Here is a 19,844-nt window from a genome sequence, read left to right as displayed (position 1 = left end):
ATCCTTCAATTGTGGCATAAAGAGCAGGAGAAAGCATATTGATGAGCCCTTTGAAAACCTCATCACATCCGATGACTTAGACGATGAGGGTTTGTTGTGTCTGGCAAAATTAGAAAAGACCAAAAGGGCACCAAATAACCATTAAGAGCACCAATAGCAAAGCTCTGCATGGCCAGTGAAAAAACAAACCCTAGTTACCTTGACCTGAAAACGATCAGCCTAACGATCCTTACACCAGGCCACAAACTTCACCCAACGACTAGGATATACAGACTTGGTAGAAGGCCGCCAAATCGCCAGGATAATATCCACCACTTCTGCAGGAAAACCATTTCCCATCAGTTGGTTCTGCTCAATTTCCTCATATATGGGCACAGGTTATGGAGGTTCAGGGGCAAAACCTCTGCTGTTGCTGAGAAAGGAGGCCGTCTTGAAAAGGTAGATGGAATGGAGGGCAAATGTTCACGTTCAGCAAGTTGGCGTAGTACAACCTCCAGGCCCAATTCAAAGCTATAACAATGAGTTGGACTAGATCCCTACTAATAAATTTCAGAACTCACAGCAGAAGCAGCAGTGGCTAGAGGCATACAGGAGACTGTAGCCCAATGTAACCAGAATGCATCTCCCAGGTACGCCTTGACGTGAAAAATCCATCGAGCAGTAGTTGCCCTACTACACGTTCTAGGTGGTGGTGAAAGAAGCAACCCAAAGCTTGCCCCACTGGTTAACGTCTTAAAACACCTCCGGGTGCATATGCCATTCTTGGTTCGTCAGATGACATCCGCTGAGCTGGTCACAACAGAACATAGCAAGCCTGTCACATGTCCCTTCGTGGTTGAGATAAAGCCAGAGCCTCAGTGCTTCCTGGAACTCTGCCAAGGACCCCACACTTGCTTGTTGAAGTACCACATTGCAGATGTTTTGTCTGTCAGAACCTGGAACAGCTTCCCTATGAAGGACAAGAGTAAGGTCTTCAGGGCCAAGCAAATGGCATGTAGTTCCAGAATATGGATATGGTGCCTTTGCTCCTCCAGACACCAAAGGCCTCTCATTTCCACTTCATGCAGGTCATTGCCTCACACCTGAAATAGTGCACTGATCACTACTACAAGCTATGGGTGAGGTATGTAGAATGTAGGCAGCATTCAGGGAATTCAAAGTCAAAGTGGTAGGTCAGAAAATCTTCCTTCCAAATTAGTCAAATCCCTTTAATTCTCTGTACAGCAAGGTAGTGGGTAAAGCATTAGGGTTGACCTTGCTGATGGACGTTTCAAACACCTAGCTCTCAGGAGCAGGCCTATGACACCTAGCTACAGGGAGACTGAACGGCAAAGCTGGGCATGGTTCGACCAAGCTGCTGTCAAAGACTGTATTAAAGCCTCATAAAAAGGCAGCAGGACTCCTAAGTTGTAGGCCCAGGCTGCAATATTTCGATTAGCATATCTATCTTGGTTTCCACAGCAGGCAACTGAAGGTCCAACACTTTGATGGCACTGATTACTACCAATGTAAACGAGGTACGCTCCTCTGTAAGGGGACCATGTGGGAAGTCTAACTGTCACAGGAGAAGTATCCAGTTAAATAGCATTTTGCAAATCTAAAGACATACATCAATCAATCAATGTAACGAGGGGGGAGAAAATTACCCACCTCGTCGCCATCAACTTTATCATGGGAAACATTCTGAATGTCCTGGACAGCATCTGACCCCAATCCAAATGAAGTGTCCAGTAGTACTGGCATCACGGTAGTGGCACTGCCTGAGAGTCCTCCCAGAGAAGAGGCTGCACCTATGTTATTTTGTATCAAAACACTGGCTGAGCTTCGGCTAAAGGCGGGCCTGGGTCTGAAACAGGCAAGCATCTTGGTTTGGAAACAACATCTATGAAACAGAGACAATCGTCTGAGCAATCAGAACTGATTGTGCCTTCGGCACAGGTAGAAAGCGTTGGACCGGCACTGAGTGAGGGTCAATCAGTGGCCTAACAGGGTCAGTCCAAACTATGGCAGATCTCTCCAGAGGAAGTCCAGCTGAAAGCCCTGGCAGAACCATGGGGGCCCAAGGGCACTCTAAAGAGACGTGGAATAATCCACCAGAGTTGCAGCATGGCCTCCATTGAAAGCCTCTACTTGCTGGGAGGTCGAGCATTAGGATCAGCCTCAGGCTTCAAGTTAGATGAGGGAGGCGTTGATGCATCCTTCGAGCACCAACTGTGCGACTTCTACGCAGAGTGGAAATGACAGGAGGGAGAAGAATTCCACTAGCATTTCTTATGCTTATGACCTGCCTTATATGCTCAGTAACATACAGCTTCGTCTTGGAGTCCCTGATGGTCATCAAATGTACCAGAACAAAATTGTTGCAGGACTTCGAGTCATGTTTGGACCCTAGACACCATGGGTAGACGTTGTGTGGGCCTAGAATCGCCATTGAGAAATTATAATTTCTTTCATTTCTTATACTGTTGCTTCATTTTTGAATTCGCTAATACCTAAATGTGGCTTAACACGTACTGATACATTTCACATTTGAATTTCACTTTTGTTTTGATATTGACTAAGTAATACTTTTCAAAGTTGATATTAAACGTTACATACCTGCTACGTTTTGTATATTTCTGTTGCGCTGATGTCATTCTTTATAATGTTATACATTGGCACATTTTCCTGCATTTTGCAATAAGCGTAGTGTTGTACAGGGGATTAATACTAAGGAATAAGTGCTGTATTTAAGTACGTTCAATGGAGCATACAACCAAGCATGACCTTCCTAGGCTGTCAGGATGCAACTGACAAACCTGGAATTCTCAACGCCCACTAAAATTTCCATAGAACTGTAGCGACAGACAAAACTAAAATTACATCAAACATCATAACACATCTGAATGGCATGCACGTGCAACAAAATGTGCCCTCAGTTGTTATAAATGCAGTCAAGGATTTGGACTCCCCATGTAATATATCTGATGATGAGCATTCCTGAGATCCAACTTCGAGAAGTACTTACCACCCTTCAAAACAAATACCAATACATTTATATTTGGAAGTAGGAACGTATTGAAAACTATATTGTGGTTCAATGATCCGAGATCAACACACAATCTTAAATGTCCATCAGACTGTTGTGTGATGACAAAAGGAGAAACCCATGGGGAATCCTCCATGGGTTCGATGACCCCGATTTCATCAATCAGTTTTTGAGCCTTCCCTCTCACTGCCAATGGCAGCCTTCTCACTTTGATTCACACCGGTATGGCATCTTTCTTCAAAATAATTTTATGTAAATACCCTTTGAGGCAACCAATTTTCCCCTCAAAAACCCTCCTTTCACAATTTAAGATATCTTTTAATAGCAACTCTTCTACCATCACAACTTGTCTTGGTGCTCTAGGAGTAATCATGATATTCAGATCAAATTGATGCATAGGATAATATGGGAGGCCACGCCGTCGACACACACTTTCCCCTCTACCTGGTAATTCTCAAATTCAATTGTGCCCACCATATACCCTAAAAAGTCTATGGTTTCACCTTGGTATCCACCGGGACATATAGCCTTAGGTAACAATGTGGCATTGAGCCAATGTGCCTTAAAAAATTCTTCAGGAATAATGGTTTATATAGATCTTGAGTTGACCAATAACTTTATCCTGCTCCCACACCCTTCATATTCTGCTGTAGGTTTGTGCATCCTTCTCCTGCCCCCGTCACATTTCTTCTCCTCATTAACCTCATCCACAACTAATATCCTGTCACACATATCCATGCCGGAAACCCTCTGCAACTGCCCCTACCCTGGATTTGCTGCTCTCTTGGTTTACTCGGCTGCTTTCCCTGCACATGCATGCAAAATGGCACTTACGACCATATTTCCTTCAGTCTTTATTGACCGCAAAGCAACGTTTAGAATCTGATGCATGATAAGTACTTCCACATCAGGTACACTCCTCTGCTTTATTTTTGTTGGCAATTGACACAATCATACTATTACCAGCCTTACTGCCACCCTTGGATACTGCATTGACATCCCTTTCCTGACTTTCTCTATCTATATTCACCATTGCCACCACCACCATTTTCTTGTCTCTAGCCCAATTCCTTCATACAATATTGTGACTATCACCTCTGCTATGTCCACCGCAGAGGGTCGGGTCTTTAGCCGCCCAAAGCTTTTCCTGTTTCTTTTTGCTCTTGGACTGCACAATAAGCTTGTCCAAAATCAATTTGCCCGTCATCAACCCAAAGCGACACTCGACAGAGAATTTCCTGAATCTAGCTACAAACTCATCTATAGATTCATGCTCACTCTGTGGCTGGGTGTAAAATTTGTAACACGCCATAACTAGGTCAACTTCCTATGCAAATCTAACGTTCAGCGTTTTTAGTGTCTCCTTATATTCATCATCCATGGGATGACTATTAGACCCAAGAGCCACAGGTGAGTATTTAAAAATGCTTTGACCCTCATTCTCTAATGCACTTAAAAATAAAGCCTTCTTCCTGGCAGGACAAGAATTTTGCCAATCCAAGGATGTGAAATAATTTTCAAAAATCCCCAACCAGTCTTCCCATTTGACAGGTGCTATGCCTGGTTGTGACAAGAAAAGTGGTGGAGTGATAATATGAGTGTGGGACTCCATCACGGTACCAAACCTGAGGCGGACAGAACCCAGTAAGAAAAATACAATTATTCAAATAAAACACAATAACCTTAAATTAAAAGAATTCACACACACAAGTGCATAATGAACACCTGAGTCACGAAAGTCAGGTGTATGGCCTAAAGTTAACACCCCAAAGTGAGTGTGCCACCGCATGTTCAGTCGCATAACCTCCTGGCAGTTGAAAGTACCTCATGTGATTACCGAGATAAGTGCATCATCGTGTGCACGTGCCATCCAGTGGTGAAATCCCCTGAGTGGTGTGTTGAACACTGCAGTATACCTCAATGTCACGTCAAAACCACTGGCAGATACTCCACTTCTGTCAGAACACACAGCATCCATTAAGGTGTTATAAAAACATGAAGATGACATAGGTTAGGTGAGCAAATCACTGCTTATGCTTCACAACATGGGTCGCACTCTTCACAGATCAAAACAGCCTGACAGTGACGCTGATGCACCTCCCAGTAATGCCAATGCGCCACACTGAATCCCTGCCAAAATATACTGGAAGCTGCCCAACTTAAAATGGCACTCCAGGTGCCAACACCAAAGCATTTTTATAGATCCCCATAAGAGCAGTGGATGCGTGGGGCATCGCTCTGTATTCCCCTGCTCGCCTGAATACTCATAGCTGACAATGCTCTGGATCGCTTGGAATGTGGCTGGGGTTCCAACAACAAAGAGCACGATGGCTCGAGCCCTGTAATGGAAGCTGCCGCAAAAGGGGACAAGAACGCACAGCACCCTGTAACAGGCCTTATCCCCAAAAATCTAACACTGGTGTCATCAATTTCTTCTTGTGCCGCACGACTCACCAAGCTCTACTTGCGCCGCTATGAGTCTCTCTGAACTGTACACCTTCAAATGGCTCTGATCACCAGGGTTGTGTGCCGTCCTGACTACAACAATTGAGTAACCCCCTACTGCTCAATTTAAAGCTGTAAAGGGGGAATAAATACTAAGGAATAAGTACTGTATTTATGTAAATTTAATGTAGCACACAACCGAGCATGATCCTTCCTATGTTGTCAGAACACAACTGACAAACCTGGAATTCTCAACGGACACTAATCTTGCCATAGAATTGTAGTGACATAAACAGAACTAAAATGACATCATACATCATAACACATAACTTTGTTTCAAATCTAGCACAGCAAAGCGTGGATATCTGAAAACGAATGAACTTGGGTCTTGCTTGCATTTCTTTATCTAAATCCAATGACTTGTACTCTTTCTCATGAGAAGACTCTAGTATCTGCTTGTTAGACTGTTTCATTCAAGTAAATGTTTTGATCATATGATTTTGCTGTCTTTTACTCGTTTTGAGAAAAAGTGTATAAAAAGGAGTATAGACATTTGGAATTATATGCTCCAAATACATTTGAGTGGATGGGCAGGTCCATCAAAACAGCAACTGTTAATCATTATTTTGATTGTTAAATTACTATTTTTGCATCAAACAGGTTAGATTTCTGGGCCTTCTCAGTGTTGTGTTTTTTTTTTCACCATTCACCATCTACTTCCTGAAGTCATGGCATGGCTTGAAGCCTCTGGACTTCAAGAGAGACTTTGTTCTAGCACACGGTCTTAAACATTTTTGGGGATTGGTAAAACAAAGCAAACATGTTTGAGATCAGATACCCGGATCTGCATCAAAAGGCACAGAAAAAAATTAACTAACATCAGTGCGCAAGGATGGCTCCTATTTTCAGTTCCATGAATCACCTCCAGGGGAGGTGTAATGTTGCCATGTATCAGCACGCATGAGCAATTGCTAAAATAAATCCCTGATCTAACCTGACACCTGGAGGAATTCAAGAGGTGAGTAATCTTATGTTAGAAGTATCCATAAAAATAAAGTTTTCCACAGGAGCATAAAAACCGAACAATCGGTTTCTGGTGGTAATTCACTAAACCATACAATGACAAATTGTTTGAGTTTCATTAAACTTTTTTTATAAACAAATGAACTAATCACACCACAGGCATCTGAAGTTTTCCACTGGCCCACAAAACATCCACTCATTTGAAATATTTTAAAATGCACTTCCCACTGTTGTACTTATTTCGTGTTGATGTGATCACAATGCAGACATATATTTGCACTTAGAAAATCTTTTATCGTTTATATGGTACAAAATGTTATTTTATAATGTATAACTTAAATAGTATTCTAGCCAAGCACTGCGAGGCTCGAAGTATTTCCAGGATCGGTTATGAAATAAGTCTGAACAGTGATGAAACATAATCCTCAAACAAAATCAATTCCCCAAAGTCTACCAAAGTATCCGAGGTTATTTCAAGATCTTTGTTCACTTGTTGAGCCCTAACAAGTATAGATATGTTTGTCAAGGCAATCTCTACTAGCAACTCTGCATTCCCCCCCCAACTGAACTGGAGTTGCTGTCGTCATAATTAACAATGAGCAATCAACATTATTTTTAGGTCTTGCCTACAGACCCTTAAGTTGACTATTGTTGAAAGACCTATTGTGTACATTATCAATACTTGCAGTGCGTTTTGGGCCAGAGCCCTTTGCTTAACATTCGTTGAGATTCTGGTCAACCTCATTTACCTGCTTCTTATTCAATAGTTTTCCATCCTCTTCTTTTGAGTTTACCTTGCCTGGAGTATAGTTTCTTTACCCTCCCAATGACTGGATGAGTTGTATCCTTCCTCGATTAAATTCAGGAACTATTTTTTCTTTCTCTTTGAGCACCTCTTGGGAGTGTGTGTTTTGTTGCTCTTTCCAGTTTGCAGTTTTCCCCTAAAATCTCCACACCCAGGACTCTGTGTTGCGGCTCCACTTACCAGCTTCTCCATTGCTTTGCATGCTCATCCCAGTCTGGCTCGGTTTTCTTCACCCTACCTCCAAGCACCTTGATTTTTGCCTGCCTCTCAATGATTGCTGTTGTCTAGAGGCATTGATTTACCCTCCCCACACCAGCGCCTCATTAGTCCCCGCCCCCCAAATTTACATCTCCAACATGGGCATCTGCCATATTGGCACACTGAATTAAAAGTATGCAAAAAAAATAAGAGCCCTTGTCTAGAAATAATCCTTTTTTACTAGAGACCCCTCACCCACCAGGGTTGCCCCTAGGTGGCATGCTTCATCATCATTGGGGGTTCCTCTCAATGCTCTATGGATTGAGGCGTGCTGCGACTGTTGAATTACGTAGGAGCACTTTTTACTGAAGACTATGTGTAGTGCAATGTTAAGTGGAAAGGGAAAGAAAATCCAAAATACCTAACTAGTTGGCCAATCTTTTATTCCTGCCCCTAGATGGTATGGTTAAAAATCAGGGGTCGTTTACTGAGAAGAAACCTGACCTTAATGAGTCTGGTTGTCTCAGTAATGTGTTTTTGTCAACATGTTTCCAGCTGGTACCCTAATAGCTCTTCATCAGGACTCCATAGGGTCCAGCCCTATGTGTACCTCTCCTAGTGAATCCTGTAATAAGGACAAAAACCATGCACACCAAATGCACACTGTATACATAAGGCTCTAATGATTAATCCAGGTCTGTAATTAGACAGCAAAAAGATTAAAAACAGTGACCTGCCAGCCGTGCTGGCAGGTCGCATTAGCATGATTGTGCATGCAACTATCAAAATATCGCACCCGTATATTGTGGGTGCTCATATGGTCTATCCTGTGTGCTCATATAGTGTGTCATGAACATGCCACACACTGTAATGGGTGACACCATTCGTAAACTAGCACTCGTGAAACAAGACACCACGTGACAGTACAACATAAAACATAGAAAAGATAATCCACGCGACGTACTTCTGTAGATGCTATATTATTGCATCATGGTCAAAACTAGGGGTAGAGGGGCTTCTAGTCACACTCTAAAAGGGGGGGGGGACAATACTATATATCATGTACTCTTGTTGCTGCTTAACAGGTGGTTAGCATACTCCATCTGTAAGATAAAAGGAGTCCCCGCCACTTACTTTGTCAAAGCCGCCTCTGGTACAGTAACCTACTTTTCTCCCTGGAGACCCCATACTAACTGGTGCATGGGCCGTTTCCGATTATAAAGCCCTTTCCTAACCATGCGGCAGGAAAAAAAAGCCCCGCCATTCTGCTTCTACCTCTCTACTTTGGTAACTAAAAAATAAAGCAACCAGAGCACCATGATGCACATGCGTGCAAGTGAGGTGACACGTACATGTGTATATATCACCATGCTGAGGCTGGCTAAAAAATGTTTTTTTTAAATCCATCACATTGTGATAGCATGTGCACATCTTTGTGACACATGGGCAGGTACAAGCCAAGACGCTGCATCCTGGAAAAGTGTTTTTCTTTTTGCCAATGATATTCAGCATAAGTAACAAGTATTGGCAAGGCAAAAGGGTAGGCTAATGGTTTTCGTAGGTGCTACATATTGGTTTTGTCACTGTTTGTTTCTAAATGACATTACTGAGTAACGTATTTGTCGTCGTTCCATAAATCCATTACTTTTTCTCCTTTACTTTGTTAGAGCTTGGGCTGTAGCACCTCTCCATACACACCACATTGTAAAATCATGTTTTCTAGAGCAGCTTCAAAATAATGGGTGTTAAATTTGTGTCCACTAAAGGGTAGCTGGGAAAAACTATGAACAAGCAAACGTATGGGGTTGTAAACTTCATAATGGCTGCACTGCCATGTCTCAAAGGTTTTAACCATTCTTTTCAGTCTGAAGGTTTTTCTTTTTCCTGCTTAACTAAAAAAAAACAAAAAAACTTTAATTTTGATAAAGTTTTAGTAAGTACCAATGAAAGCCTTAAAAAAATTTCTTTTTTGGGGTTATTTTTAATCATACATAGAAATGCTTTATTTAAGCCAGGTATGTTCAGCGTCGGTTGAAATGAGACAAAACTGCAGCTAGTGCGTCACCAGCATTTAAAACTACAGCCCCAAAATTTCCCTTACTTTCAAATGCAAATCTGATTCTTAAATCTTTGAAAGGCCAACTCACACTTTTGCTTTCTCAACTTTTGCGAATTAGTGCATTTGAACTAGGGGACTGAGCACATTAGCCTATTAGTATTTAACCAGATTTACTTAATATGAACATAAAATGCACAGACATCTATCCCCTAGTCATTACCTATAAAAATATACAAGGCGTTCTTTCATATATTATTACGCTCCCTCCCCTTATCCATACAATAGTCGATCTGCGGCATACACATATAAAATTATTAGTGCCCAATTAACTTCCCCAACATAAATATTTTGAAATTATAATCATACATCTCTGACTAGTTGATGATTAAAATGCATGGTAATGCCTTCTCCACTTGAGACAGAAAGCACGCAGCACTGATTTATCACTACAAAAGTACCACTTGAACAGGGCGTTACCCAGCAGTCAGCAACCCAGCGTATGTAATCAGTTCCTTGGGGTACCCGCACTCCTAAAACATGACCTTCTCATCCGACACAGAGGCCCAAAGTCAGGCTTCCAAACCAAAGAAACACATTGGAGGAGATACAGTGACCATGCTCTGCCTACCTCACTCTTTTAGCAGAGGGTGCTTGCTAGAAGACACCAGGCACCCAGGTTATCACAGGATTACCCATTACTTTGACACGTCCAAGAAGTGCTGGACATCACAACTCGCTTCCTTCATTATTAAGGGTTGCTACCTTAAAATGCTTTTGACAACATCCTGATGACGACCCCTTATCATTGATTATCAAAGTTGAAATGTTTACATTTCTCCCTCTTTGGATTGTTCTTATATCGCCACTTTGGAATATTTGGAGACTCAAGACCTTTGGTCATTTGCTACAAAAATAAATTACAGCTACTGAGTTTTGTATTTGTGTCTTACCAGTGTTGCCTTGACGGCACATTTGCTGCATCGTCACTCCATCACAAACTCCTTCTATATATCTATATCACTATTAATCCTTGTCAGGGCCGTTTCTTCCATTAGGCAAGACTAGGCGGCTGCCTAGGGCGGCAAAAGGGGGAGGGCGGTAAAAAACATGAGTTTGGGAATATCTAATGCATTAATTATTCTAGCCTGGATGACAGGGGGAGAGAGTGATGGTAGTAAAAGGGAGGGGGCGGCCTTTTTCAATTCTCGCCTAGGGCGGCGAAACGACCCTGATCCTTGTATCAAAAATTTATATTTGGTTCTAGTATACATTTTCCCATTGATCTAGCTTGTTTTGAATTTCTTTAATATGACTTGTTCAACTTGGCACAATTAAATTGCTCCCTCTTGCATTGTTGTGCTTGGTCATAAACAAACCTAGAAGAACCACTGTTTGTTCTGGTTAAGTTTCATTTGCATGTATGAGGGGTACATGGTATGCTATGCCTGATGCTGGGCATCATGCTTGTGAGAATTAATTTGCATTTTGTAATTATGTCTTACCTGAGACAGCGCATGCGCTGTCACTTGCAAGAAATTGTGTTAACTTAAAACTTAAAGGAGGCTTTGAGCCCGACCATAACTTACGATTAGTTGGCTTCATCGCCACTCTCATTTCCTTGCTTTTCATTGATCAGCACGTCTCCTTGATGGAGCATTGACCAAGCAATGACTGTCTTTCCGCTGCTCAAGCTCAGACTGAGGCACTTTGACACTGTACTCACAGACTTATTTAATGTCTAAACGTTCCAGGGCAATACTACAGCGACTGACCTATCAAATGTTTAAAGGCACTTTGCTCATTTTCCAAACGCAATCTATACAACAATGTTGCTTTTATATCCTTCAGGGCGACACTGTAACCACAGCCTTATTTAATGTTTAAAAGCATTTTCTTTCTTTTCAATGTGCAATTTTCCCTTTTTATTAAAGGATCTTGTGGGACCGGATGGTTTTCTCTGCTGTGCCTCTTCTCCGCACTAACAAGCTACAGAAAGCAATTTGTGTCAGTGCATGTTAATGACCTCTGTGACTCTTCTCCGCACTAACTTTGTAGCCGAGTGCTTATTTAATGTCTGAAATGTTTGAAAGCTCCAGGGCGATACAAAATACACTTTGTTTGGTTTCCAAATTCAATATTTACTACAAGGTTGCTTTTAGATCTTTTAGGGCAACACTGTGCCTACTGACTTCTTTAATGTTTAAAAGATTTTCCTTTTGTTTCCAACATGCAAATACACTTTGTTTTACAAATGCAATCTTTACTACAATGTTGCTTTTATATCATCAAGAGCAACACTGTTGCCACAGCCTTATTTAATATTTAAAAGGAGTTTAATTTCTTGCAGTTTTACCTTTTAAATAAAGCAGTTTGTGACACTGCATGACTTTCTCTGCTGTGACTCCTCTTCTCTGTAGCCATGGAAAGCAGTTTGTTCCACACCATATGATGACAGGCCATACCTTACCATACTATATAATGAAGAGGGCATGCCATACTATATAATGACAGGCAAAACCAGACTATATGATGGCAGGCCATACTATACAACACTATACATAGTAGACAATGATAAGCCATACCATACTATACTATACAATGGCATACCATAACAGGCCATACCATAGCATACACCACAGGCCTACTCATACCATACTATACATTGACGGGCCATAACATACTATACCATATCATACTAAACTTTCAAAGTTCATACCATACTATACATTCACAGCCCATACCATACAATGATTTGTTATACCATACCATAAAATGTCAGGCCAGACCATACTATACCATTCTATGGTATATAATGGCAGACCATACCAAGCTATACAATGACAGGCCATACTATGCAAGAACTGGTCATAACATACCTTAGTACACATACCATTCTATACAATAGCAGTACTGGCTGCATCATAGCACTTTTTCTGGTTACTTGCCCAGTAACCCCCCATCTCCCAACATTGTTGTTTGCCCCATCATTCCCAGACCAGTGTTGCTTCCTCTACATGCTCCTGCTAAAAAAGAAAAAGTGCTAAGATGCAGACAGTGCTAGTTGCGTCAGAGTTTTTTTGTGTTGCTTGTCCTGGAACCCTTATCCCCACCGTCCTTGCTTATTTTCCGAAGAGGGTGCTGGTTGGTGAGACTCGCAGAGTGAAAGTAAACAAATAAATAAAAGCATTATGATGCAGTCAAAGCTGGCCACATCACAGCATTTTGTCTTTTACTTTTTAGCATTTTTTAAGCCATGTTGTAGAGCAGCGGACTGATGTGCCGAAGGTTTAAAGTTTAAAAAAAAAAAAGCGCCATCACTTTGCCAGCGCTGGCCACACCATAGCGCTTTTTGTGTTTATACTTTCAGCTATGCTGCAAAGCAGCTGCACTGATATACAACATGGCTATAAAAACATTGACAAAGTCAATGAATCTCTCAAAGAAGAAACATATTGGCCTCGTGAATGCTTGTCTACATATGTAGTCAGTTAGGATCTTTCAGAAGGAGTAGATATGAATGTTAATGACAAGTATTGTAGCTAATTTATTTTAATGTACTGTAATAATTTGTCACTTCAATGCTTACAATTTATGCACAGTTACAAATGATTTAGCCTTGTACATATGTTGTCTCAATAAACATTTAAAAACCTTTTTACACGTTTGAAGCTCTTCGGACGGAATATAAGCTGAGCGATAGGGAGTTCTTTCGCTATGCGCAGATGCGCCATGCGCTACTTTCCGCTTTCCCGAATCCTGCAGATATCCCTGAAGCTTCCCCGCTGGAAGATCGTTTACTTGATGGTTACCTGCCAGATAGTACTATTTCCCTGATCTACAAAAAACTGATCAATACTCGAGCGGACCTCCTCACACATTTGCGAGAGGTCTGGGTCGCCGATGGCCTAGAATTGGATGATGAGGACTGGGTCGCGGCCGTAGCCTCACCGAGGGAGGTTGCCATACCGGCTCGCCTTCGATTTGTGCAGTTAAAGATATTACATAGGGTCCATGTCACCGGTCCCCGCTTGCTTCACATGGGTTACACAAGTGATGGTTTATGTCGGCGTGGTTGTGGCCTGCTTGGTACTTTTCTTCATATTCTGTGGGAGTGTCCGAAGGTGCTACGTTTCTGGACTGGTGTGCATGCAGTGATGGAGGAGGTTACGGGTGTGGCTCTGCTCCCTGAGGCTCGGCGATGTGTGTTGAATGTGTGGGAACCGACTGACTGCGATGTGGCACAAGAACGCTGGGTGACTTTGGGCAACATGATCGCTAAAAGAGACATTGCACAGCTCTGGGGCTCCGGTAGGCCTCCCACAGTTACGAAGTGGAAAGAGAGTATGGATTGGTGCATGTTCCGAGAAAAAACTGTTTACGTGGCCAGAGGCAAACCTAAGAAATGGAGTAAGATGTGGTTTCCCTGGAATTCCTACCGTGGGGATATATGCACCCCCCCCTTGGTGGTCACACCAGACGCGGATGTCCCCTTGACTTTGATGTTCCTGGTCTTTTTCCCCTTGGCCTTGCAGGATTGATGACTGATCTTTTCCCTGCCCCCCCCCCCTGCCCTTCTTAATGCGAGTTACTGTGTAATGGGCTGCATGGTCGCTGTTGTCCCCCGCTCATGAGAGAGCAAGTCCCTGCTAATGGAGTTCTTCTGCCTGGTCTAAGTTTCCTTTTGTTGTTTTCATTTACAAAACAGTTAATAAGAAACCTTTCTGTAGTGCTGGGTTCAGTTGTGGGCGGCTGCAGCCGTTACGCGTGCGGTTCGCTCCTGCTCTCATGATTGCTGTATTATTGTTGTCCTCCCTTTTTTCTACGTTAGCGGCCGGCCCGGGCGGTTGTAGGCCCATGACTGTGAATATTTGATGTGTAAATAAAGGTTTAAAAAAAAAAAAAAAAAAAAAACTTTTTACAGAACAAAAACTTGCCAGAACCGAGTCTCAAAAGCGTATTTCAACCATGTTGGAGAAACTAAGGAATATTTTTTTAACTTTTGTTTTGAGGCAATGCAAACAAATATAAATTACTTAGCAGAGCCTCAGGAAAACATTCCCTGCCACTTTGGGATCCTATTAGCATTAATGGCCTTTCCTTTCTATAATGTCTACACTTTGACCGTGCCTGTTTATGTGATGCACTTAGCCGCCGAGTTTCACTCCTGTTCGGGTCGTTTTGAGGGGCCAGTTCCCTTCAAGTTTGTTTCGAATGTCCACCAAGAGTCCCCGTGGAGGGAAGGTCATGGAAGATGCTCCTTCTGACCATCTATATCAAAACATTTGCCACTCAAGTGGTTCAGTAATGGGGATATGGGACTAGACTCTCTAATTGATGACTCTGCAGAGAGCGTTGGGGCACACTTCTGAAAATAGACAATACTGGTTCTCTGAAGCCTATAGTTATTAAACCTCTTCTTTTTGTTACTGGTTCTTTGATGAAAGTGAGAGGCTTGGTTAAGGGGCGGGTCTTTGTTCTAAGCACTTGGCAGTGGTAAAGAGACTTATCTATTTCTTGTGTACAGTGTATGCAGATACAGAGGGAGTTCTTGCAGGGACTGGGGCCATAACTGGATAATGCTCCGTGGAAACAAGTGACCGTGAAAATGGACTTGGGCCCTGTATTGAGCTAGGTTTGACCTTTGGATCTACCAGTTATCAAATAACATAACACTGAGGCATGATAAACCTTGGTGAAAGAACTGGCCACGGCCCGGTCAACTCTAAGATGACCGCGACTGAACTCACTTGGTGATCCTGTTGCCTATTCTTTACACCAAACAGTAAGGATATAGCATGATCAAGACTACAAATAACTGATTTAAGCACTCCCAGCTTATTATGTCCCCGCAAAGACCACAGAGTTGGTGGAATGTCCGCCAAAACAGACTAAGGAAATGGGATGTGAAGATGCCACATTGATCAATACCAAAAACAATCGTCTATTCCACTAACTAGCCCATTAAGTGTTTTTTCTCTCTGTGGCTGCTTTCCAGAAAGCTGTGATAAAGACTATGTTCTCCTGTGGCAAAAACCACCTGCCACTATCTTGCATCTGTTGACCAAACATCCCAAGACACCACAGTGAATTCCAGGACAAAGTACGCAGAACGGCAGTTGCGAAGACATGAGACCTGCAATAATTACAGGTTTTCCTTCAAATTAACTTAATGGAGCTCAATATAATGACCTCAGAGAAACGAAAGGCTGATATTCCCAGACAGAATTTTAATTTGCGACCCGCAGGTTGCAAACAAACAAGGCTCTTGACTTAATGAGGTATTTTTTATGATGAATTAAGAACTTCACAAGCAGTCCCCTGTGTCACCAAATATCCCTATTTAGCCTACGGAAAGGTCCGAATTTGAAAGTACTTACAACTCACAAACGTTACAAATCAGGAAGAACCGCAATAGTACTTATATGAGGTAGGGAGGAATGTGAACCAAGATTGAAGTGATGGAGGTCAAGAAGATACATCTGCTTCCACAACTGTTTTTGAACACATAAGTAAACTGACAAAAATGTGGTCCAATAGATAAAAGTATACACATGCTGCCATTTAACATTTGATATGAGAATGTGGACACCATAATGAATAAAAGATGCTTCAACAAGCTTTAAAGTAGGCCTGGGCAGAGTTCCACTATGCGGAACTCTGCGAATTGAGTAAAAAACTCAGCTGCGCTACGCGGAGTTCCACAAGTAGCAAAGTGGGTTGGGTCAAGCCGTTGGCCCTGATTTTTCATGCCGGGTGTTTGTCCAGCGCGAATGGCACCATGCGCAGCGCAAAAGGGTGCTGCTTCTTTCTGCCGCTCGAGTCGATGTTTTACTAGAGCTGCAGCTTCCGCAACGCAAATGGAAGGTTTTGTACACGAGCAGACACTGCCATCCATGACCACCCATATTGAGAAATCTCGCAGAGAGGTGGTCGGGAGTAAGATTTTCCTCGCTCACGCTCGCCAACTTAGCGTTCGTGAGCGAGGGAAAAGCTCCACTCCACTATGCGGAGCAGAGTTTTTCGGAACTCCACGTGCTACTCAGAGTGGGGCAAACTCCGCAAGCGGACCGGAATTTCACACCCAGACCTAATTTAAATATGCTTCTGTTATATACAGTTTCAAACAAAGTGTTGACATACTCAAGAACACAAGCAGTTTCGTAACACAAACTGAAGTTGTTCTGCATGCCGACATCAATGGTGAAACACAAAAATGTGCCTTCCCAAATTTTGATTAATTTTTTCATAGGAATAGTCACCATACAATTAAACATTTGCTTTTGACATTTTCTCCATCCTATCACATCTTTAGTTTTCATTCTTATTTCCCTTTGTTTCAGTTCTTTGTTCATATTATTGTTAGGCTCACTCTGTCACACATTTAAGCACAGTCAGGCAACTTTTCACCAGATACTCTAGTTACATCCCAAGGTACAGAACATTACCTTCAGAGCACTTTCTGGGAAAAAGATGAACTCGTTTGATAGAAGGTCCCGGAGAAAGCTGAAAGAGCTGTAGATGGTCTCTAGAAAGAAAAAAATGTATATGGTTATTAAATATTCCAGTATTTGTATCACAGATCACAGATGTACAAGAATCGAGAATCTGCATCAATTTTAGGACTCTAAATCTTTTAACGCCCAAGATATGTTAATAGAGGGAGAGTGATTTCAGGAAATCCCATGGTAGACAGGACAATAGTTCAGCTTTGCATAAAATAAATTAGCACTGCATCCTTGAAAACTCTTGTAAATGCACTTCTACAGTTTCCAAAGTTCAGCGTATCTTCGTCTTCTTTGGTATAACGCAGCACATAGCCCATCGCCTTTACAAATCCATACCAGGGGGTGGAGATTGTCAAGCAAGAAGATGGCTACATCTTCCTGAAGCTTCATCACCGATCTCCCATCGTAGATTACGAAGGGGGGCTTCAGGCAGACATACTGTGATGCAGAACCGGATGGGCTGAGCAAGGGCCTCTTAACTGAGTGCAGCAGCTATCCCTGGAGAATATAATTGCATAGAAATCTAGCTACACTCTTCCAACTTTGGGCAGCTCCAGAAGAGATAAAGAATTATGACTCGATGCCAGAGGGACTACCTAGGGTGGGATCAATCTTCTTGATGTACAGCGCATGCTGAAGTTGCTGCAGCAGTTGTATTGAGATGCTGTGAAGGCACAGATCGCAGGTGATGGGCGGGATGCGCTTGACTGTGACCGTGGAGCACTCTGGATTGGAGTCCTTCAGCGAGGGAACGACCCAGACCATGGTCCTATTGGGGTCGAGAACCGTTGTGCTGGAAGTAGAGGTGTGGGAGGTGTTACAGCACCACCAAATACCTTTGAAGGATTTTATTCTTTCAAGTTAACAGAGGTCTTTGCATGCTTTTCTTGCAACATGAAATGCTTTTTCGAAGACAAACTGTCAAACGCCGGACACATTTCTCTGGCCAACTGCTGACAAATCGTTTAACCCAATTTTCTACTTATTTTTTCTCCCACTCAAAAGTGAAGGCATTTTGTAACTTGACTCTAGTGACACCCTTGCTGGGGGCAGATGAGTGTGAAAGGATAAAGCTGCAGTATGTCAATATTTTATAACACACCCATTAGGAAAAACACGTGTTTTGTTTGTAAACTAAATTTTACAAGTATTTCAGAAAATATCAGCAAAACTCGTGCACACGAGGAGTCCCAAGTATGTGAGGAGGTAATACTGTACCCTGTGGACACAGCTGTGGTGTGGTATTGACCAGATATAGTACTACCTTCCCATTCCAAATGCTCCATTACGAAATGGGGAAAAGCACTGCCGTCTCTTGTTACAAGCTGCAAAACGTGAATATTTCAAGATCTCCCGAATGAATATTTGCCAGATATACCTGACAAACTGTGTGCTAAAAAAAGTGCAGCATTTTCACACACGTGGGAATCCCAATTTAAGGGCAAATATCAGGGCAATAACCTAACCTCCACAGTTTAGTCATACTGTGATCCAAAACACACTATTGGACCTCACACTACTGCTCCTGCATTAAACAGGAATCCCTCATAGCTCTTGGAGTAGCATTTGGATATTTCCCAACCCTATGTCTTTAGAAAGTTGATGTTGCTGGCATGCACTCCATCTCTCAAAACAGTTACGGCAAGGAGGACCTTGTGCCCACACAAACAAGGCCTAGATTGAAGCTTTGACACTGTGACAAGTGAGAGGATGTGGTATGTGATAGGGAAAGACCCCGAAAACTGAGACCCAGGGTGGCAGTGCAAAAATATGACACACAACTCCCACATGGGGAGAAGTTGGCTGGGGTTCACAAACAGACAACTGATGTAGAGGAGATAGAATAAAATTGAGTTATTTGAGCCCAAGACTTTCATTCACCATATATTTACAAAGGATTAAAGCAGGGAAGTCTTTGCTGGCAGGGGCTCCAGGATGGGGCTGAGGGCTTTGATGGACTCACTGACAGCACTAGGGGACCTCTTCTCAATAAACGAGAAAGACTTGGTTCACGAAATAATAAAACGCCAGACTGAAATTGTGTACCCAGAAGACCAAAGTAACCAGGTAGAGATCAACTGAGCCTAAAAATTACCCAACAAGGCCTCAAGATGGTCTGGTAAAGGGTTTTTTGGAACAGAGCTAAATGTTTGGAAGGCAGCTATGACAAGCCTTGAAGTGAGTTCTAGAGTCATTGTGCGTTTCTCTTTCATGACTTTAGCTTAGAAAGTTTGACTCTATGGGGCCCTATTGGAGGTCAGAAAAGAACTCATGAATTGCAACACACAACTCTTGGTGAGACACCAAATATGACTTTAATTGCTCCATATAAATAAAAAATTCACTCAAGAGACGGAAGCCAAAGTGTTTATGGAGGCTCTGAAATAGGGTGACAACTGACCATCTTCGACTTACATAGCCAATTTTTTTGATAACCCATAGTTTGACATAGCATTGTTGGGGGCCAAATACATGGCAATATGGTTTTGAGAGGGCCTTCAATGGAGGGTGGTTCCTAATATTTATGGACTGTGCAGTTCTGGCACTGGCTCTTTCCAGGGTGTCTTCACTTTCTGATTCTCCTACAGGCTCCCACCTGGGAGATAATTAGAGTTTATCTTGAAGTTAACACCTCTAAGCATCATTCATTAAATCATGTATTTTGCCTTGTTACATACTCAAGAGTCTCTGGAAAACTGAAGAAGGTCTAGATTGTTATGCTATCCCCAATAAAACAACATATCTAAAAATCAACACCAAAGCGCACTAGACTGATGATAG

General features: G+C 42.4%; 1 protein-coding gene across 4 annotated transcripts in view; it reads right to left on the bottom strand.

Annotated features, from left to right (window-relative positions):
- The window catches only part of GNPAT (glyceronephosphate O-acyltransferase), a 654,210-nt gene that overhangs the window by 192,267 nt on the left and 442,099 nt on the right, over positions 1–19,844 (bottom strand). For all 4 annotated transcript variants that reach the window (XM_085612021.1, XM_085612024.1, XM_085612023.1 and 1 more), the window contains exon 11: positions 17,004–17,083. In XM_085612021.1, the coding sequence (XP_085468147.1) occupies positions 17,004–17,083 (80 nt within the window). The remainder of the gene's footprint in view (positions 1–17,003; positions 17,084–19,844) is intronic.

This window comes from Triturus cristatus, chromosome 6 (genome assembly GCF_964204655.1).
Source record: "Triturus cristatus chromosome 6, aTriCri1.1, whole genome shotgun sequence".
Taxonomy (NCBI): domain Eukaryota; kingdom Metazoa; phylum Chordata; class Amphibia; order Caudata; family Salamandridae; genus Triturus; species Triturus cristatus.
Note: the sequence above shows the minus strand (reverse complement) of the source record. Positions and strands in the feature narration are given on the sequence as shown.